Source organism: Molossus molossus, unplaced genomic scaffold, assembly GCF_014108415.1.
Source record: "Molossus molossus isolate mMolMol1 unplaced genomic scaffold, mMolMol1.p scaffold_m16_p_18, whole genome shotgun sequence".
NCBI classification, from domain to species: domain Eukaryota; kingdom Metazoa; phylum Chordata; class Mammalia; order Chiroptera; family Molossidae; genus Molossus; species Molossus molossus.
Window position 1 is genome coordinate 58,395,853 of NW_023425353.1, and position 21,390 is coordinate 58,417,242.

At 46.6% G+C, this 21,390-nt stretch overlaps 2 protein-coding genes across 2 annotated transcripts; both read left to right on the top strand.

Moving 5' to 3' along the window:
* Positions 1–3,498: 3,498 nt before the first annotated feature.
* RPL14 (ribosomal protein L14) lies at positions 3,499–6,866 on the top strand. The gene is made up of 6 exons (XM_036266745.1): positions 3,499–3,536; positions 4,028–4,129; positions 4,661–4,755; positions 6,089–6,188; positions 6,281–6,334; positions 6,536–6,866. The coding sequence occupies exons 1-6, from the start codon at positions 3,534–3,536 to the stop codon at positions 6,815–6,817; spliced, it is 636 nt and encodes a 211-aa protein (XP_036122638.1). The 5' UTR covers positions 3,499–3,533; the 3' UTR covers positions 6,818–6,866.
* A 12,003-nt stretch (positions 6,867–18,869) lies between these two features.
* Positions 18,870–21,038, top strand: ZNF619 (zinc finger protein 619). The gene is given in 3 exon segments (XM_036266304.1): positions 18,870–19,337; positions 19,836–20,041; positions 20,540–21,038. Coding segments are annotated over 3 exon segments (1,173 nt in total).
* The last annotated feature ends 352 nt before the right edge of the window (positions 21,039–21,390 follow it).

The window sequence follows — 21,390 nt, forward strand, 5'->3', positions numbered from 1 at the left end:
AGCATTGGTTGGCTCTGCTCTTAAGGTCTTTCAGCTGATTTAGTCAGGCTCACTAAGGTTACCTAGGATGATTTTCCTTACTTAAAAACAATTGATTATCGGCTTTAATCACGCTACAAAATACCTTTATAACATCACCTAAATTAATGAATAACTGAAGATTGTAGCCTAGCTACATTGACACATAGAATTGACCATCACATCTTTGAATTGATTCAAAATGACTTGGAAAGGGGATGTGGATGGGACAGGACTAGCCCTTCCTCCTGGGGACTGGATGAGCCGTTTGGGTGTCCCAAGCTCTGCATGTGCTTGGTCTGGTGATTTGGTTTCTGATGTCACTAGCTACTAATGACTATCTTGCTCATCTCTGGGCGACTGTGACCTCGCAAGGTGGACGAGGCTTACTTAGAGAGTTACCTTGCCATTATCATAGAGCTTCAAAGAAATCTGAAAACTGCCTGGTGCTGCTTGGGAAGGGGTCTCCAGATGCTTCTTCAAGGATGTACTGGCATTGTCCTTGGAGAATGAGGAGCACATGCTAGGAAGTGATAGCCCAGCTGCATGAAATGCCACGACACCTGTAGCTATAGCGGGATAGGGGTGAGGGTGGGGTGAGATTGTTGTGTGGGGTCTTGAATGCCAAGCTAGGGAGTTTGGACTTTATTCTGTAGAACAGGGGATTAAAATGAAAATTTTGAGGCCTGACTGGTGTGGCTCAGTTGGTTGGAGCATCATCCATTGCATCAAAAATGTTGCTGGTTGGATCTCCCAGTCAGGGCACATACCTGGGTTGCAGGTTTGATCCCCATATGGAAGGCAACCGATCTGTGTTTCTCTCACATTAATGTCCCCCCCACCCAACATGTCCTCAGGTGAGTATTAAAAATAGAAAGAACATTTGGAGGACTTTAAATAGGGGTGACTTGATCAGATGATGAAAATCATTCTGTAACTGTGGAGAATCTGAAAGTGTTTGCCAAAGTGTGTTCAGTGAACCACTGGGGAGCATTTTATTGAAATGCAGATTCTTGCCCCTCCTCAGACCTGCAAATCAGATTTTCTGGAGGTAGAGTCAGGAAACTACATTTTAAGTTGTTGTTTTTTTAAAGTCCACATATATTTGGGGGAACGAAATGCACCAGTCCTAAAGGTAGAGCTTTTGAATTTTCACAGCTAAACACACTCAGGTAACCAACACCCATATGAAACAGAACACCATCAGTTCAGAAGTCTCTCTTCACCTCCAGCTGCTGCTGCCTACACCACAGGTAAACACATTCATTACCTCTCACACCCACAGATTAGTTTGCCTGTTTTGAACTTTACACAAATGAAATCACACAGCATATACTTTGTGTCTGACTTATTTCACTGTTAATGTATGAATGCATCCATGTTTTGTATAGATGGGGTTGACTCTATTATAAAGACTTCCACAATTTATCCATTCTTGATTATGGGCTTTGAGTAGTTTTTAATTTGGGGCTCCTACCACAAATATACTGCTATGAATGTTCTTATTCATGTCTTTTGCTTTGTAAATTATAAAGCAGGATACCAAGGCCTAAAGACTAATTCACTCACTATCCACTCATTGAGCCCCTTGGGAAGCATTGTGCTAAGAAAAGAAGATGGCGAAGGTCCTGCCCTCATAGAACTTACTCCAGTAAAGGTAAAACTATAACCTAAGTGGACAGAAAAATGAGTCAAACAATTGTGATAATAATTCTAAGGACAACAAAAAGCTGATCTAGTAAAAGGACAACAGAACTTCTCTACTTTTTTTATGCGGCAATCACGCAATGAGTATGAACAGAGGGAAGAGCTTTCTTGGCAGGAAGGATACCATGTACAAGTCATGGAGCATGAGAGTGCTTGTCCTATTCAAGAAAACCAGTGTGGCTGGAGCACAGTGGAAGGGAACAAGGGATGGCATAAGGTGTGTTTGGATAGAGGGACATATGATGCAGGACCTTACAGGCCAGAATAAGCAGTTTCGATTTTATTCTGAACACTGTAGAAAGCCACTTAAATGTTTTAAACAGAAAGATGTGATTTGATTTATGTATTTATTTTTAATTTTTTATCGATTTTTAGAGAAAGCGGAAGGGAGAGGTAGAGAAACATCGATGAGAGTGAAACAGATTGGCTGCCTCCTGCATGCCCCCTACCAGGGATCGAGCTGGCAACCCAGGCATGTGCCTGGACCAGGAATCAAACCGGCAACACTTCTGTGCACCGGCAGACACCCAACCAACTGAGGCACACCGGCCAGGGCATGCTTTATTTTTTAAAACAATCCTTCTGACTGATGCTCAGAGATTAGATTAAATGGATCAATGAAAATGTAGGTCACTTAGGAGGCTGCTCTGAACAGTCCCAGGAATATATGCTGGCATAGAGTTTACAGGAAAAGACTGCAACAGACTTGGGCATTGTCAGCAAAATAATCACCATCTTAAGCAAGTCATGAGAGGTAACACTGCCATATTGGGACAAGGGGATATCCTGTATGTGTCCTGCTATGATGCAGCAAGGGCAAAGCATTTCTACCAAAAATGCATAATCTGAATGTAATCATGAGGAAAACGACAATAAATCCATACTGAGAGACATTCTGCACAAAACTAGCCTGTATTTCAAAATGTCAGTATTATGAAAGACAAAAGCTTAGTAGCTCTCACAGGTTAAAACATACACAAACACTCGACATAACTAAATGCAATTTCTAATCCTCCATTAGATTGTGGACCAGGAAAAAAATTTTTTTCATTTACTCGAAAAACTGTAAATGGGACAATTGATAACATTTAAATGACTGCAAATTAAATAACAGGCCATTAGTATTAATTTCCTGATTTTGATCATTGTACTGATTATGTAAGATAATGTTCTTGTTTTTAGGAAGTAACATTTAATAGTGTAGCGTTAAAAGAAACGTCTGCAATTTCCTCTCTAATGGTTCTGGAGAAAATGACAGGATGATGCACATAAAATGTTAACATTTGGAGAATCTAAGAGAAGTGGTTATGGGAATAAAGTGTATTACTTTTGCAACTTTTCTGTAAGTTTGAATTACTTTAAAATAAAACGTTAATTACTGGGGTCACTAAGAGAAAGAAGAAAAGATCTAGCACTAAGCCATGAGTAACGTTTGGACAAGTATCAGGAGAGGGGTGAGCAGTGGAAAGATGGAAGGATGTTAACGTGGGCAGAGTTCCGCTGGAGCCATAGCTTCCGTGCTCGTCTTCACTGTGAAGCACTAGGGGCAGACCTTCCCTTCCTGCAACTCGAGCGCCGGATCACCGAAGGGAATCTCCTTGCTCGAATTGGCGAAAAGGGGGCCCTGCTCAGGCCGGCTCCGCCATGTTTTCCCAGTGCGCGTGCGTAGGGGTACCCTGCGCAGGCGCGCCCCAATCCCAACCAATCGGTGCTCACGTCGACATCCCGTTCAGCGCAGGGGCGGGGCGGCCTTCTACACATGCGCACGCTCGGGTGGGCCTTCTTCCTTCTCGCCGAACGCCGCCGACATGGTGAGTGTCCCTGTCGCGGGCTCCGGGTCTGGCGGCCTTGCAGCTCCACCACCGCCCAAGCCGGGGTGCGAAACGGCTCCCAGCGGGCCTTACATAGCGCGTGGTGAGGGTCCCCAGGCGGGTGGAGCACGGAGTTGGGGAGCTTCCCGCAGGCACGGTCCCTGAGCGCGTGGAGGGCCCGGCGTGCCTGGGCCACGCGTGCGCGCCACCGCCGCCAAAGCTGGAGGCCGGGACGGCCGGTGGCCTGGCCGGGCCTGTGCAGCCAAGTCGGGCTGGGGCTGGCGGGTCGGAGCATGGAGGCCCCGTTGGAGGCCGGCGAGACTCCGGCTTTTGCCGCCGCTGCCGCTTCTGCGGATTTCGTCCACCCGGGTCCACTTAGGCGTGTCTCCTGAACGTTCTTTTTCGCTGTGCTGAGCCACGTTGCCTTATAAATAATGGAGAATTTCTGATCGTTTCGCTGTTCTCCCCATCTCTTCCCTCGCCCGTTTTAGGTGTTCAGGCGCTTCGTGGAGGTTGGCCGGGTGGCCTACGTCTCCTTCGGGCCTCATGCCGGGAAGCTGGTCGCGATCGTAGATGTGATCGATCAGAACAGGGTAAGTGTAAGGAGAGTGTCACAGCCTCACAGGGCAGTGGATGGCATGCAGTGTAGGTGGGGGTGATGGCTTCATTTTACCCATGAGGAAAACAAGTATGGTTTCAGGCACAGGCTTGAGTTATCCAGTACTACTGGGTTTGAGCATTACCTCTGCCATTTAAACTAGCCAGAGCTTTTAACTAATTATGAGGAAGACATTCGTGAAGTTTAAATGAGTTACCATTATATAAATCGAATTGAGCACATAGAAAACCCTTATTTCCTCTTGTCATTACAGTATATGAGAACCGCAAACTAAGGAACTGACCAAAAGCTTTGAATGAATGTTACATTGTTTGTTGAGAATGTTAAGGATTGAAGACTTAAAATTGTCAAGTAAATTATATGTAATTGGGTTATTTGCTGTACTACTACTACTAAACATTTAAAAACATTTAAAATGATCTTGAAAGGACATGTTATACAGATTCTCCCTTTTGAACGCTATTAGGTTTTGCACTGAGATCTTGATCTTATTTGTGTGTTCTAGGCTTTGGTCGATGGACCTTGCACTCAAGTAAGGAGACAGGCTATGCCTTTCAAATGCATGCAGCTCACTGACTTCATCCTCAAGTTCCCACACAGGTAAACTCTCCACCAACCACAGCCTCCCAGCTTTGTTTATCTAGGAAAGGTTTTCTTAGTGTAATTCAAAATTTCCTTTTTTTATTGGTTTCCTCTTGAGAATATAGTAAACAATGTTAAAGAATGAGAGCAATTCAGTAGAGGAATTTCCAGTGTTATAGACAGGCACTGTTTCCTTTTTAAATGTGCCGTGATCTGGTGGTTCTCTGGCTTTGCCTTTATCCAGATTTGCCATCCTCTTTTGTTTGTACCTCTTCTTTCAGGATTTATACAACCAAGACCTTAAGAAATTCTGGTTTCCTGTTCATATTTTAGTCACTTTTAGCTTCAAAACAAAAATACTCTTGTCTCTCTTCCAATACTCTAGCTGTCCTTAGGCAAGCATTTCATATGTGTCAGTTAGAAGTATTTAATGTATATCATCTCGTGACAGCCACCGAAGTACTTCTGTTCCCAGCTACTCATACGGAATTGAGACAGTCAGTAATCCTTGACATGATGTACAGTAAGGAGGGTAACTGCTATACAGTTATCAGTTGGTTGCAGTGGGACATGTGCTGTAACTACTAGCTTGTTTGTTGTTAATCTTCACCTGAGGATATTTTTCCATTGATTTTTTTTTTTTTTTAAGAGAGAGAGTGGGTGAGAGGGAAAGACAAAGAGAGAGAAACATCCATGTGAGAGAGAGACATCAATTTGGTTGCCTCCCACACAACCAACCAGGGCTGGGGATCAGACCCACATCCTTTTGGTCCATGGCTGAAGCTGTATAACTGCTGAGCCAAACCAGCCAGGGCAGTACTAGTTTATTTTTTTAAGTCTGCTGGGTTTTAATACTCAAAATATTTGGGAGAAATTTTAAGATAATTATGGTTGAACACTGATATTTGACCTCAAACTTTTTAAAACAGTTTTGTACAAAAAAAAAAAAAAAAACACTAAGGATTAACTTTACCACATTCTTTACAAAAGGGCATTGCTTTCTACATGTCTACTCTGGAGTGGTAGTCTAGACATGATAAGAGCTAATTTTTAAATCCTGAACATGGGCTGGTTTGCATTTTTTATTGTGTGTTTGAGGTCATAAGACTTCTTGGCTTAGTGAGCACCATTGAAATAAATAAAAGACGTGGTGTGCCAGATAGTATGTGTTCTCTAAAGTCATCTAGAGCTAGAAGTAGAACAAATGGGAAGGGTACTTCTGGCATCATTTTGCTTATGCTTTTTAACTTGAGGGGGGTATCAACTCTGTTTTTCAGAGGATGCAAAGCTGTCCTTGGGTCTGTGTGACTTCAAAGTTGATTTCTTAATCTCTTATCTTGGCTCTTTCTAGTGCCCGCCAGAAGTATGTTCGACAAGCCTGGCAGAAGGCAGATATCAATACAAAATGGGCAGCCACGAGATGGGCCAAGAAGATTGAAGCCAGAGAAAAGGTAATGAAGTAACAGTCATTTGAATTCTGACTTCTTTTTTGGAGGGTTACATGATGATATGAGAGATGTATATATATATATTTTTTTTACAGAAAGCCAAGATGACAGATTTTGATCGTTACAAAGTCATGAAGGCAAAGAAAATGGTAAATTTTTAAATTGTTACAGTATTGTTATGTTTTAACCCTAAACTTGTTTGGTAATTCTGTTTTCCCAAGCTCAGTAGACCAGCGTTGACTTCATGGGGGTCTAAGACATAAGGGTTGTCTCTTAAAGATTATATATGTATATGACAGAATAATTTTTTGTATGCATGCATGGTAAATACTTACATTGAAATTTTTCAGAGGAACCGAATAATCAAGCTTGAAGTTAGGAAGCTTCAAAAGGCAGCTCTCCTGAAAGCATCTCCCAAAAAAGCACCTTCTACTAAAGGTGCAGCTGCTGCTGCTGCTGCTGCAAAGGTTCCAGCAAAAAAAGTGAGCACTGCAGGCAAGAAGGCTCCGGCCCAGAAGGTTCCTGCCCAGAAAGCTGCAGGCCAGAAGGCAGCGCCTCCAAAAGCTCCGAAGGGTCCGAAAGCTCCAGCCCAGAAAGCACCTGCTCCCAAGGCATCTGGCAAGAAAGCATGAGAGCATAGAGGTCATTATAAAAGTAATAAAGGTTCTTTTTAACACGCTGGCAAATCTGCTTAATTGTGGATTCAAGTCTTGCTGGGGAACGGGTCGTGAAGTATATAGATAGTAGGATTGTTGATGTTTTGTTGGAAAATCAGTTCCTTTGTCTCATTCTGCCCAGTTTCAGATGGTATAAGTCATCACACCAAGTGGTAATTAGTTAATGTTCTCATGGGAAATCATGATCATTAGAACACCAGGTGATATTTTATTTCCTTGTAAGGGGAAGGGCAGTATGAACCTCTTGGGAATGGCAACTGAAGAGAACAGAATAGGAAGCACAGTAGGTCTTACTCTTAGAGCTGTGGGGAAATTCAGGAAGCCATTGAGCAGTTTTGAATGGAATGATACACAGGTGTAGGCATTGTGCTGTTGGATTGACTCTTAGGGGAACAAGACTGGCAACGGGAAGGTAAGGGGTATCATGCTTAGCAGTGTTCCTCACCTTGACTGGTCTACACCAGTGCTTTTCACTTGGTGTGCTGCAAGAATTTTTAAAACAAGGGATACCTGACTAGTCAGGGGCACTGACCTCTTCTCCCTTAGGTTGTCAAATAAAAAATGACTATAGCCAACACAACAAGAACCATCTGGTGTGAATAAGTCAAAATTATACCTTTTTTTTTTTTTTTGTCAGATGGGCAAAAATATTTTTCGGTGCACTGAAGAATTTAGTAATTCGTTTATGTGTGCAGTGAGATCAAAGGCTGAGAATTGCTGGGTCTAAGCCAGTTAAGTGGCAGTGGTGCCGATTAATAGGCCTAAATACTGGTTTCTTGGTTCTGCTGCCCACCCAGCTCTTGGAGTCATGTTTTGGTTTTCACTTCATCCTCTAGTGTCTCTTCCAGTTAGGCTGCATGCGTGATAGACTTTGCTTACTTGTGTGAAAGTATTATTTTGCCCTTAACATAAACTATTTTTTACAGCATTTCTGATAATAAATGTATGGGTTTTTTTCCCCCCACACCAACCAATTCAGTTCTGACACCTGACTACCAAGAGTTAGCATCAGACCCCCTAGGCTTAGAGGTCTGCCCCAACTTCAGCTGCCAGTCACGAGTTCCAGGCCTTCTGTACTTCTGACTGAACAGCTATAGGTTGGACTACCTCCTGAGGCTTGATAATTTGTTAGAACTCTGGAAAACACTTGACAGTTACCAGTTTATTACAAAGGCTAAAAGTCAGGAACCACCAAGTGGAAGAGATGCACAGTAGGCCATGGTGTTAGGGAAAGGCTAGGAAGCTTATAGGGCCTCTCCAGCTTGCCACCCTCATTCACCTCAATGTGTTCACCAACCTATGTGGTCTCTGAAGACCCTACGCCTTCAGTGGTTTTTTGGAGGCTTATGTAAGCACAATTGATTAAGTCACTGACCATTGGTGATTAGCTGAATCTCTGGCCCCTCAATGTGGGGGTGGGGAATGGAAGTTCAAGTCACATGGTTCCAATTCCACAGTTGGAAGTTTTTAGAAACCTTGTATCAGGAGTTGGGGATAAAGACCAAATACATATTTATCGCAATATTGTGCCTTGAATCCAAGTGATAGATTAGCTCTCAATATAAGTTCTAGATTCAAAATTATTTTTCTTGAGAACTTTGAAGGACATCATCTAGGGCCCTTGCTTTTATTTTGCACCTAGGTACTATTGGGAAATGCAGGGGCAGGAACCAGAATTTGTTGAGTTATTTCAGCCAGCCAAGTCATTCTCTGTAAACCAGAGAAACAGGAAGGGGGAGGAAAGGATGAGATTTGTCTGGAACGTGAGTTTTAGAAACTTGTGGGATAGCCAAGCAGAAATAAACAGGTCGGTTGATAAACAGCTGTTTAACTCAAAGCTATCTGCACAATTCCTGTCCAGCAGGAAGCACTGTTGCCATGATGATTACATCCGGACTGGAGAAAGATATGAAGTGTGTTATAGGAAAGACGATATACACAGAAATATAGTCGTGCGGTGTAACGATGTCTGGGTCAGTGACAGACTGCATATGTGACTGGTCCCATAAGAATATAACAGCTGAAAAACTCCTATCCCACAGTGACATAGCTGTCCTAACATTGTAGTGGACTGCATAATGTGTTTGTGGTGATGCTGGTGTAAACTGCCAATCATGTGAAAATGTACATGTAATTGTGTACAGTACATGATACTTGATGATAAGCAACTGTTACTGTTTATGTATTTACTGTTATTTTACAGTACTCTTTCTACTCAAAATAGTGTTTGCTGTAAAACAGTATTTCGCGTTACCTGGGCAGCAGCCTCATACATCTTGTGTGTGCTGCTTCTCTTTTTTTTTTTTTTTATCCTCACCCGAGGACATTTTTCCATTTTTTGTTCAGGTAGAGTGGGAGGGAGAGAGAGGAACAGAGAGAGAGAGAGAAACATCGATGTGAAAGGAACACATCGAGTGGCTGCCACCCGCACGACCGACCAGGGCCGGGGACAAACTGCAACCGAGGTACATGCCCCTAGCGGGAACCGAACCCGGGTCTCTCAGGACCGCAGGCCGACGCTTTAACCGCTGAGCCAAACCAGCCAGGGCTGCTTCTCTTGATTGTATCATTTTCTCTTGTGCTTGCTTTAACCTCATGCTTTATAAATTTAGTGTAGCCTGAGTATACAGTGTTTGTAGTGTACAGTAGTGTTACATAATGCCCTAGGCCTTCATACTCACTCACCACTCCCTGACACCCAGAGCAATTTCTAGTCTGCAAGCTCCATTCATGCTAAGTGCCTTGTACAAGTGTACATTCTTCATCTTTTATACTTGATTTTTACTGTATCATTTCTATGCTAAGGTTTGTTTTTATATACAAACACCATTGTTACAACTGCCTACAGTGTTGAGCACAGTAACCGTGCTGGGCAGGCTGGTAGCTTCAGCAGTAGGCTCTAGCATGTCGCCTGGGTGTGCAGTAGGCTACATCTAGGTTTGATGTCACAACTAGGGGATTACCTACTAATGCATTTCTCACAATGTACCCCATCATTAAGTGCACTTGACTGCAATAGAAATGTCTGCAACAACAGAACTAGCACTTATTTTGATTCAGTACAGAACCAGAGGTTGTTAAAAGTGCTCTATATGCCCTGGCTGGTTTTGCTCAGCGGTTAGAGCATTGGCCTGCGGTACAGAGAGGCCTGGTTCGGTTCCTGCTGAAAGCACGTACCTCGGTTGCAGTTTGTTCCCGGCCCTGGTTGGGTTGTGGCGGAGGCAGCCACTCGTGTCCCTTTCACGTCAACATTTCTCTCTTCCTCTCTTCCCACTCTGAACAAAAATGAAAACATGTCCTCGGGTGAGGATTAAAAAAAAAATGCTTTACATGAATTGACTTAGTTAATACTCCATCTATGAGTTTGAAACTATAACCATTCTCAACTCAGAAACTGAGGCAGAGTTAAGTAACTTTCACAAGGCCATACAGTGAATAAATGGTGGAGTCAGGATTTGAACCCAGTCAGACCCCAGACTTAATGATCTTAGGTCCCAGTCCAGTCAGCCAACAAGCAGGAGACGGGGGCTATAACTTCATTAGAAGGTTAAGTTACTGCTAGTGATTGTCAGAACCAGAACATCACAAGTATGGAATCTCCTTGAGGGAGAAGGATCGTCAGCTTGAAGTGATAAGCGCTAGAGGAAAGACTAAGCAAGTGCCTAAGTTGTCCTGGCGTTGGAGGGGACGAAGGGGGGTGGTCTGGTTTGGGGGAACCATGGAGAAGGCCCAGCCTCCGGGCTTCCTAGAGAGAGAAAGAGAGAGAGAGAGAGAGAGAGGCGCTAAGAGCGTCCGCTGCCTGTGCTTCCGCCTTGGCTGTTTCACCCGGCTACACCATCTCCGCATGAGCGGCCCGGGATTCCCTGACCCGGTTCCCCCAGGGTGGCCCTCCCGTCCTGGAGCTCGGGCATCGGGCCGCAGACGCCGCCAGGGGGCCCGCGCGGTGCCGGAGCCCGGGCCCAGCCTTCTGCCAGCAGAGGCGAGATTGACTTTCCTGCCACGAAGCTGCCAAGAGCTGGTCTGACATCCTCCGGCTTGCGGTTCTCAGGGTGGGGGCAGAGACGTTGTGGGTCACCTGCTTTCAAGGGTGGAGTATTTTGATCCCCGTCTATCCCCGTCCAGTCTCCGTCAGCCTCGTCCATTGGATGTTGAGCATCTTACCCTTTCCCCAATCCCCCTACCTCCATCCCCCAACCTGGGGCCAGAACACCACTTGCAGTTTGTCCTGCAGCCGGTGGTTGATCCAGGGGCACCCGTTGCCTTACTTTCTGTCCAGAAGCTCAGCCAGGTCTTTGTGTGATTACTAGAAGCATTCAGTGCGAGCACTTGGTAACACAGTCACAGTGGGTCAGGGATTTTCTTAAAAGCCATGAATCCACTGCAGTCCTTGACTCTGGAATTTCCAGCCTCACCCGGCAAATTAGTAGAGTGTGCAAAAGAGAACAGTTGCAGCACCCATGGACCACCAGAAAGGGTGCTTTGAACATTCGAACTGTCCAAAGAATGTTTCCAATGACTGAGGGAGAAAACACAGCAAGTGCGGAAAACAAGACAGGGCCAGTCTCATTGTGGTTCTTTCTCAGCTCTGCAGGTTCTTGCTTTTTCCAAACAGAGAGGGCAGTGCATGAAGCCAAGGGTCATCAGCCATGCTCCAGACAGTGTGGTTCCAGGTGAGCGGAGCTTTCCATATTCCAAACAGACATGAGAGGTCACTGGGATCAGTGGACTGACTTGACCAGTCCCCTGCTTAGCTTGGCATCCATCAATAGAGTGTGGCAAAGGAGTATGTTGGGGCAGTTGATGAGGGAGAGTAGGTAAACTTGGGAGGATCAAATTGGTTGGGAAAGAGAAGCACTGGCCAAAATATTCGAGAAAGTAAGACACTACATCTGTGCCCACTGTAAGTACTGTGCACAGATGAGCAGCTTTGGCCTCACCACTGGGCTAGTTACAAAGGCTGAACCTCAGGCCCCACCCCAGATCTCAGGAATCTACGTCTGTCCAATATCTGTGGAGTTAATGGACAGGTTAACATTTGGAGAGTGCTAGTCTGCATGACAGTACACGGGAAGACCACCTCCTGAGACTAAACAGGCACTCCCACAGGAGGAGTTTGCCCTGCAGACCCTGAAGTTAGGGTACAATGAGGCCCAAACTGGCTGCATTTGGAGGGTATGGATTGATGAGGGAGGTGGATTCTTGGAGGAATGGTGGGTGGAGCTGCAGCCCATGCCTCTGGCCCATCGCAAAGACTGCAGCTTCGGCTCTCTAAGAGCCTGTATCCTTTGTTGGCACAAGTTCATGCAATATTGGGAGCTGTCTCTCCAAAGTTCTTAGTGGTAGAGGATGATTGCACTGAATTTTTCGCCTGTGTCTAGATCATGTCATGAGAAAGCTGGGTGTATCGTGTATGGAGAAAGATCCATCCCAGAGACTTTGTAAACATTGGACTGCCCACTTCAGTTTCAGCACTGGAGCCAAAATTAGTTCCAAGTCAGGAAGTGTTTAAACATCTGTGGGGGCAGGCTGTTCTCCCCTTGTGCTTTGCCTACAGTATAGTAGTCACTCAGGATAATGTTCCACCACGAAATCCCAAGTGTCAGTGGCTTAAACAAGATAAAGACTTCTCTCTCATGCAGAAGGAGTCTGGGAAGGTAGTCCAGGGCTAGTGTTGCTGTTCAGGTGTTATCACACAACGAGGCTCTTTCTATCTGCTGCACCATTCTGGCACTAGCTCTCAGGCTCAAGGCTACCTCATGGCCCAAAGTGGCTGCTTGATCTCCAGCTATCATGTGCATTCCAACTAGAATAGGAGATACACACAAAAAAGGCGAACTTCTCAGCTGAGTTTGCTATTTTTGGGGAACCTTCCTAGAAGTCCTTGATAAAAGCAGAGTTTTATTACTAAGAAAGAAAGGGAAGAACACACACACACACACACACACACACACACACACATACACACACGGACAACTGTCAGTCTTTACTGCAATCTCGGAAACATTTTTATTCGGAATCTTCTAGGAAGTTTCCCCAGTCTCATCCGTGGTTATAAGTGCTGAGATTTATTTATAACACTATGTGCCAGTGATGTTTTAGTGCTTTACACATATTTACTCATTCCATCCTAACGAGCCCGGTAAGATAGATGCTATTATCCCAGTTTTCCAGATGAAGAAACTGAGACACAAAAAAGCTGTCTCATTCAAAGTCACACAGCTAATGGTTATCAGGGATGGGATTTGAACCTGGGGAGTCAAGCTCTAGTGCAGGGTTTGTCAACCTCAGTACTATTGATATTTGGGGTCAGAAAATGCTTTGTTGTTGGGGTCTGTCCTGTGCATTGTAGGATGTTAAGCAACCTCCTTGGCCTCTACCCACTACATCCCAGTAGCACCACCACCCCACCACCCCTGTGGTGTGACAACCTAAAAATGTCTCCAGACATTGCACATATCCCCTCGTGGGCAATATTGCACCCCACTGAGAACCACAGCTCTAAAGCCTGTGCTGTTTGCCACTGTGTCCTGCTGTCCCTATAACCTCCTTCCCACAGGGGGCGATTAACAGCCCTGCTTAATGATAGAGGAGGAGGAAGTGCTTGCACAGGACAGACTCAGAGTGAGCAGAGATGGAGCAGCATATTGAGAAGCTGAAGCTGGCAGAAAACAAAGAACAGAGAATGTGTTGATAATTAGAAAGGTGTCTCAGAGGTATGGAGGGGCAGAAGCCGTAATATGAGGAAGGAAGTTTAGGTCCATCTTCTCAGCTGTTGACTCTGAAAGAAGTAAAGACAGAATATTAACACTTGGGGTCAGTGAAGTATCTATTTTTCACTGTCCACTAAGGTAGCCTCTAGCTACATGTTCCTGTTTATTTATATTTTTAATACGTTTTTATTGATTTTTTTTTAAAGAGAGAGGAAGGGGGAGAGAGATAGAAGCATCAGTGTGATAGAGAAATGTCTATTGGTTGCCCCCTGCCTGCCCCCCACTGAGCATGTGCCCTGACCAGGACTCAAACCTGGATCTCTCAGTCCATGCGGTAACAATCCACTGAGCCACATGGGCAGGGCACTTGTTCCTATTTAAATTAAAACTAATTACAATTAGAAATTTAGTTCCTCAGTCATCCTAGACACATTGAAACTTCCTGGTCAAGGTATTATCTGACTTATTCACTGCATAGTTACTGTTTTACCCTTGCAGATAATAAATCTTTGGGGACCCTGGCTGGGTAGCTCAGTTGGTTAGAGCATCATCCCAATATGCCAATGTTGTGGGTTCTATCCTCGGTCAGGGCATATAAAATAGTCAACCAATGAATGCATAAATGGATGGAACAAGAAATCATTCTCTCTCTCTCTCTCTCAATTCAGTCAATAAAAAGAAAAAATATCTTTGAGGAAACATTGAAGATTACGCAGATGTCCTGCTCCTTACCAAAATTTTCTCCTAGGTTTAGCATCCATTGATGATTGTTGTCGGAACCAGTCTTTGCCATGATGGCTGCCAATCCTCTAGGTACTTCCATAGCTATTTCTTCCACCCATCAGGGACTGAGCACAGAGAGAAGGTAGTTGACACGACAGGATAGTGGACAGTGTGAGTCTGGGAGAGAGGTCATAGTTGGACTGAGTTATATAAGTGGTCACTTCGCTTGAAATGTTTGCTTCCTTATTCAACCTTGTAATAAATAGCCAGATAAAGAAGATTCCCTTTTGTCTATTTGAAAGTGCTTAATATTACTGATTCCCATCTAAAAAATGATCATTCTTACTTCACAGGTGCGTTCTAATGATTGAGTGATTGATATAAAGATAAATGACACAGGACGAGGCACGAAGGCCTAAAGCCCTGTGATGGTGTCCTCTCCTGAGAAGGTGGCACGGCCCCAGCCGGAGGCGGAAGGAGACGCGCCTGGTGAAGGGGCAGCGCTGGCCTGCAGACGGAGCTTAGGCGGGTGGCTGCAGGTCCGTGCTCAAGGACGGAGACGGTCATTCTGTCCCTGGAGTCAGGTCTGTTAGGAGAGGAGGAGGTGACCACATATTGCTTTCAAGAGACAACCAGCTTTCTGATAAGGCAAGATGTCAGAAAGAGAGATGTCAGAGTGAAAGGAACTCTGTGCCCGTGGAATCGCCACGCTGTTGACAGTAAAGGGCGTGGAGGGGGAGACCAAAGAGCAGAGCAGTCAGGGGCCCTGCCGGGGGCTTCAGGATGGATGGAGACGGGGAAAGGCAGACATCTGCTGTGCTCACTTTGGAAAACAGGCCAGGAAGGTGGGGCCGGCTCATGGCACCGAACACAGGGTCAGCGTGTCAGCAGGGAGACAAGAGCAGGTGCTGGACTGTGCGCTCGGGATGACAGTACTGGGGCCCCAGAGTGTGCACATTGAAAATGGGGGAGCTGCTGAGGACTGCCTCTGACTGTGGCTCTCTGAGTACAAACCTTCCATGGGGCTCAGAACCATGGACGCCAATAGATTCGGCCCTTCCCGCAGTTCAGGCCCCTCCCTGCCCTCACTCAGGCGTGAGCAGGAACCTGTTGTTTCAGGAGCCGGTGGCCTGTGAGGACGCGGCCGTGTACTTCACCCGGAATCAGTGGGCCAGCCTGGCCCCTGTGCAGAGGGCCCTGTGCGGGAGGTGATGCTGGAGAACTACGCCAACGTGGCTGCCTTGGGAAGTCCTCCGTCCTGAGACTCCGCCTCAGCTCTCGCTCCCGGCTTCCTCCTCAGCCAACCTGAAACCTCGAGTCGAGCAGGGTCGATGCTCCTGGTGCTGAGCTCCCTACTCCCCAGTTGCAGGATGGAGAAAGATCTAGGTTCACTTTGGTTTAAACAAGGCTTCCCTCTTCCCTGTTTCCTGGGGGGCCTGTCCTGAAGGGGACTTTGCTCTGGCACAGACAGGCGGGGTTCCCGTGGCCCAGCTTCGTTCCTCCACTCTCCCAGCTCCTGGAGGAGACCTGCCCCAGCTGCTCTGTGAGAGTCTCCTGGGGCCCCCATGTTTACCTCCAGCACCAGGGGAGCATCTGTCCTTTCAGATAGAGCTACAACAAGCTTTCTCCTGAGCAACACAATTCGAGCCTGTCTTAGGTCTTCCGATTCTCTCCACACTGACCTCACTCAGTCTCTAGGACAGCCACTTCCTTTGTCACCTGGCGAAGAGGAGGGGGGACCCAGAGGGCGGGGGGCTCTGCTCAGCTTCCTGCCCCTTTGCTTTCTCCTTCAGCGGCATTTCCATTTCCCAAACCAGAGTGGATATTCCAGCTGGAGCGAGGGAAGTGCCCTGGGGCCTGGATGCCTGGACAGCCGCGGGGGCAGAGGCCCGGAGGCGTCTGCACAGGTAAGCAGAACGCACCCCTTCCCCGCCAGCTTTGCCCCTCCCGTCCTGTAATGATTAAACATGAAACAGGGGTTCCTTCTGCCATACGGCTGCTGTGGGGATGAAAAATAGCTATTTTTATTCAGAAAAGTGCCCCTCACTAAATCTTTGGAGACCAGTCCCAAGATTTCATTTTCTGTCATTTTTCTTAGGAAGGCAAAAGGATTTCAAACACCTCGTGATAACAGGCTTCTGTGAGCTGAGGTAGGAATCTAAATACAATATAGTAAGAACTTGTTTCTGTAAGAACATTGTGTGTGTGTGTGAAGCTTATAGAAGAATGGACTTTTTATGAATTCCTAAACACTCAATTACAAATTAGCTCTTGAAAGAAAGCCTGCTTATTTTTAATTTTTTCCCCTTTTTTCTTTATTGATTTTAGAGAGAGAAGGAAGAGAGAGAGAGAAAGTGAAACATCGATGAGAGAGAACATTGATTGGCTGTCTCCTGCACGCCCCCCCACTGGGGATCGGGCCCACAGCCTGGGCATGTGCTCTGACCGGGAATCAAACCAGTGACCTCTCGGTGCATGGGTCGTTGCCCAGCCACTGAGCCACACCAGCTGGGCAAAAGCCTGTTTATTTATTGGGAATGAATAGCTTCCTTTTTTGAAAGATATTCAATTGCGGTAAATGTAAAGAACCTAGAGATTCGGTATATAGTCTTTCTCTTCACTTGGCTGTGTTCTCATACTCTCTCAATCCCTGAGGCTATGCAGAACCTCTGTGAACCTTTCTCACCTCCCCTCCCCCCAACACACACACCTGTCTTAATCAGTGCCTTCAGGTTGCCTCCAGCACTTCAGGTCATCTGGATGGAACGCCTTCCCAGCAGTCTGCCCACAGTTGTCAGTGTTTCCCTGGCCACAGCTGCATGTGGTCTACTTGGCCCGGGAAAGGCTGTAACCAGCATTGTCCGTAGAACTGTCTACAGTGACGGAAGTGCTATGTAACTGTGCTGGCCACCATGGTGGCCCTTAGCCACACAAGCACTCAAAATGTGTCTAGTGCAACTGATGGGCTGAATTTTTAATTTTGTTCCATTTTAATTAATTTCCACTTAAACTGCCATATGTGGCCAGCGGCCACCCTACTGGACAGCACACCCTTACCCAACTGAAAGAACAGCCTCCGCCTGCCTTTGTTAGTTCCCAGATCCCTGGGCTTCAGACTCCGGTGTGCATCAGAATCACTTGAGAGGCCTGTTACAACAGACTGCTAGACACCACCTCCAGAGGTTCTAACCCAGCATGACTGGTGCGGGCCCGGGAACGAGCATTTCCGACAGTTCTCAGATGATGGCCAAGGACCACACTTTGAGAACCACTCTTCTTGAGAGTCTCAAACCCTGATTTTCAAACTCTGGGTTGCAACTCATCAATGAATTGCATTTAAATGCTCAGCATTTAAAAATTAGACTAATAGACTGAAATAAAAGAGACCAAAAATAGTGTAAAATCTGTCATAAATTATCACTTTTATCGAGGGTATTGTTTGGTGGAACCTCTGTTTCCATTTCAGTTTGTGTGTGTGTGTGTGTGTGTATACGTGTGTATGTAAGCATGTGTGTACTGGGTCAGGATCTAAAATTTGAGTCGGTCACAAAAGCTTGAGAAACATTAAGCTAGAAGTCTCATTTGTCAGATCTTTGATGCTTGAAAAGGTTTCTGTGCAAAAAAGGGCAAAAAGGCTTCAATGTCGTAGTGCCACCAGTGAGAGCGCGAGGTTCCCCCAATCCCCAGTTGCCATTTCCAGTCCTGGAAGGGTCTTGACCAGGTGTGTCTTTTTTCCTTTCAGAGATAAATCTCTCTCCTAGCTTACGGTTCATGGGTTTGAAATAGGGGTCCTTCTATGAACTCTTCACAGCCAGCAGAGTTACCACGGACCGTGTTCTTCCAGTTGGGCTCGTGATAGAGAAAGTCTTTCAAGACTACAGACCAGTGTAAAGTAATGGGACAGCGACAGCCTTTGTGTCTTGACGGGGCTTTGGGCTCCACTGTTGCCAACAGCATCTCCCAGCCCTCTGGACACTGTGTGGTGCAGAGCTGCTCCCCAGCTCTCTCTGCTGCAGTGGAGAGATCGCTTTCCTCCCCTTCAGCTCCCTCTGCTTTTCTTCGGTGCTTCCCGTTCCTGCGGCTTCTCCACTGCATTCCCTTTTCCTTCCCCGCTGGTCTCAATGAACAGCTTCTGCTCTCTGCGCTGTTTTCGTTGTCCTGACAGCACTGCCCGCCTTCTCCACCTCCAGGGTTTTTACTTTCCCCTCGGGGCACCATCAGGTGGTTCTGTCTCTCTCCAAAAATGTGTGTGCTGGGGCAAGCAAGTACTGCTTAATCCTTTCCCCTTCCTGTGCAAACAAGTGCCTCTTGTGTTTGCTTTCCATCGTGCTAGGTGGTGAAACCAAGACTGAGAATGAGGAGCAAACACCCACGCGGCACATTCCTGAAGAACCAGAGTCCCCCCGGCTGGGAGCAGAGATGCAGCTGGTGGCTGCTCCCCAGCACCCTCACTTGAAGGACAGCTTAGAGAAGCCACTGCTGTATGACACGGGAAAGACAACAAACTCGAAGAAAAGAGAGTTCACAGACTTGACAGTCCAGGATCAGACACCTCCACCATGGAAAGGGACGGGATGGCCGGGACACTGGAAGGCAGCACGGATCTCATCACACAGCAGGGCCTCCCTAGAGAGCAGGTGTGTGGTAAGTGTGGTGAACGTGGCAGAGGTTTCAGTCAGCATTCAGAGCTTCACCAGCATCAGGGAATTCGCAGCAATACGAAGCCCTATAAATGCCGAGAATGTGGGAAAGCCTTCAGATATAACTCAAAACTGTCACGGCACCAGCAAATCCACCCTGGGGAGAAACCATACTCATGTCAGGAATGTGGACAAGCCTTTGGTCAGAATTCACACCTCCTTCAGCATCAGAAACTCCATGGTGGAGAGAAGCCCTATGAATGTAAGAACTGTGGGAAAACCTTCAGTTACAACTCAAAACTTACCCGGCACCAGCGAATCGACACCAGGGAGAAACCCTTTAAATGTAAGGCTTGTGGGAAGGCTTTCCGATGTAGCTATGACGGCATCATCCATGAGTGAGTTCACGCTGGGGAGAAGCCCTACGAATATAAGGAGTGTGGGAAAAGTTTCCGTCGAATTCAGTCCTGATTCAGCATCAGAGAATCCACACTGGGGAGAAGCCCTACGAATGTAACGAGTGTGGGAAAAGTTTCCGTTCGAATTCAGTCCTGATTCAGCATCAGAGAATCCACACTGGGGAGAAGCCCCACGAATGTAAGGAGTGTGGGAAAAGTTTCCGTCGAATTCAGTCCTGATTCAGCATCAGAGAATCCACACTGGGGAGAAGCCCCACGAATGTAAGGAGTGTGGGAAAAGTTTCCGTTCGAATTCAGTCCTGATTCAGCATCAGAGAATCCACACTGGGGAGAAGCCCTACGAATGTAAGGAGTGTGGGAAAAGTTTCCGTCGAATTCAGTCCTGATTCAGCATCAGAGAATCCACACTGGGGAGAAGCCCCACGAATGTAAGGAGTGTGGGAAAAGTTTCCGTTCGAATTCAGTCCTGATTCAGCATCAGAGAATCCACACTGGGGAGAAGCCCTACGAATGTAAGGAGTGTGGGAAAAGTTTCCGTTCGAATTCAGTCCTGATTCAGCATCAGAGAATCCACACTGGGGAGAAGCCCCACGAATGTAAGGAGTGTGGGAAAAGTTTCCGTTCGAGTTCAGTCCTGATTCAGCATCAGAGAATCCACACTGGGGAGAAGCCCCACGAATGTAAGGAGTGTGGGAAAAGTTTCCGTTCGAGTTCAGTCCTGATTCAGCATCAGAGAATCCACACTGGGGAGAAGCCCCACGAATGTAAGGAGTGTGGGAAAAGTTTCCGTTCGAGTTCAGTCCTGATTCAGCATCAGAGAATCCACACTGGGGAGAAGCCCCACGAATGTAAGGAGTGTGGGAAAAGTTTCCGTTCGAGTTCAGTCCTGATTCAGCATCAGAGAATCCACACTGGGGAGAAGCCCCACGAATGTAAGGAGTGTGGGAAAAGTTTCCGTTCGAGTTCAGTCCTGATTCAGCATCAGAGAATCCACACTGGGGAGAAGCCCCACGAATGTAAGGAGTGTGGGAAAAGTTTCCGTTCGAGTTCAGTCCTGATTCAGCATCAGAGAATCCACACTGGGGAGAAGCCCTATGAATGTAGAGTGCGGCAAGGCCTTCCGCCGGAGTTCAGTGTTTCTCTAGCACCGGAGGTTCCACACTGGGAGAAACTCTGTAAGTGCAGTGAATGTTGGAAAACTTTCAGTTGTAGCTCCCGTTTTGTTGTACATCAGAGAATCCACACGGGAGAGAAACCTTATGAATGCCAAGAGTGTGGGAAGGCGTTCAATCAGAAAGTCACCCTGGTACAGCATGAGCGAGTTCACACGGGGGAGAAACCTTACGAGTGTGAGACGTGTGGGAAAACCTTCACATGGAGTGCAAGTTTCATTCAGCGTCAGAAGTGGCATACTAGGAAGAAACCCGTCCAAGTCACGGGGCCATCTGTAGTTACACCCCACGCCCCTTCTCCAGTCCTCTCCCTTCTGCCTGCCCCACCTGTGTGCTCTGCCGCAGCCATGCCAGGGTCTCCCCCATCTTCTCCGCATGCAGGGCTACTCCCATCCTCTGTGCTGCTCCTCCTGCTGCTCCCCTTATCTGAGATGGCCGGTTCTTCCCGTGGCCAAATAGTGCATTTCTTCCAGGATCTTGCTTCTCCTGGGAAGTCACCCCTTGTAGCCTGAACCCTTTGTCTCCCTTCCCATGAGCTCCCTCATGTTCTCAACTCTCAGTGCGCCTGCCGGTTTGTTTCCATGGCTTCTGCTCATGTCTTTATTGATACTCTCCTGGTCTTGTGTAAGTCATTATCGTTTTCCCAACTCCATCTTAAGTTCTCACAATTAAGGACCAGGTTTGATTACTCTCTTCTATCCGCTGGGTACGAAATGGTAGTATTTGCCCTTTACAGTGTCCAGTGTTGACCTTTATCATCAGTCTGTAACTGCCTTCTGGGGCTGCCAGAATTTCAAGTTTGCAGAACATTCTGGGTTTTAGGAATATGGCATAACAATGAGATGGGCCATTGTAATTTGAGAA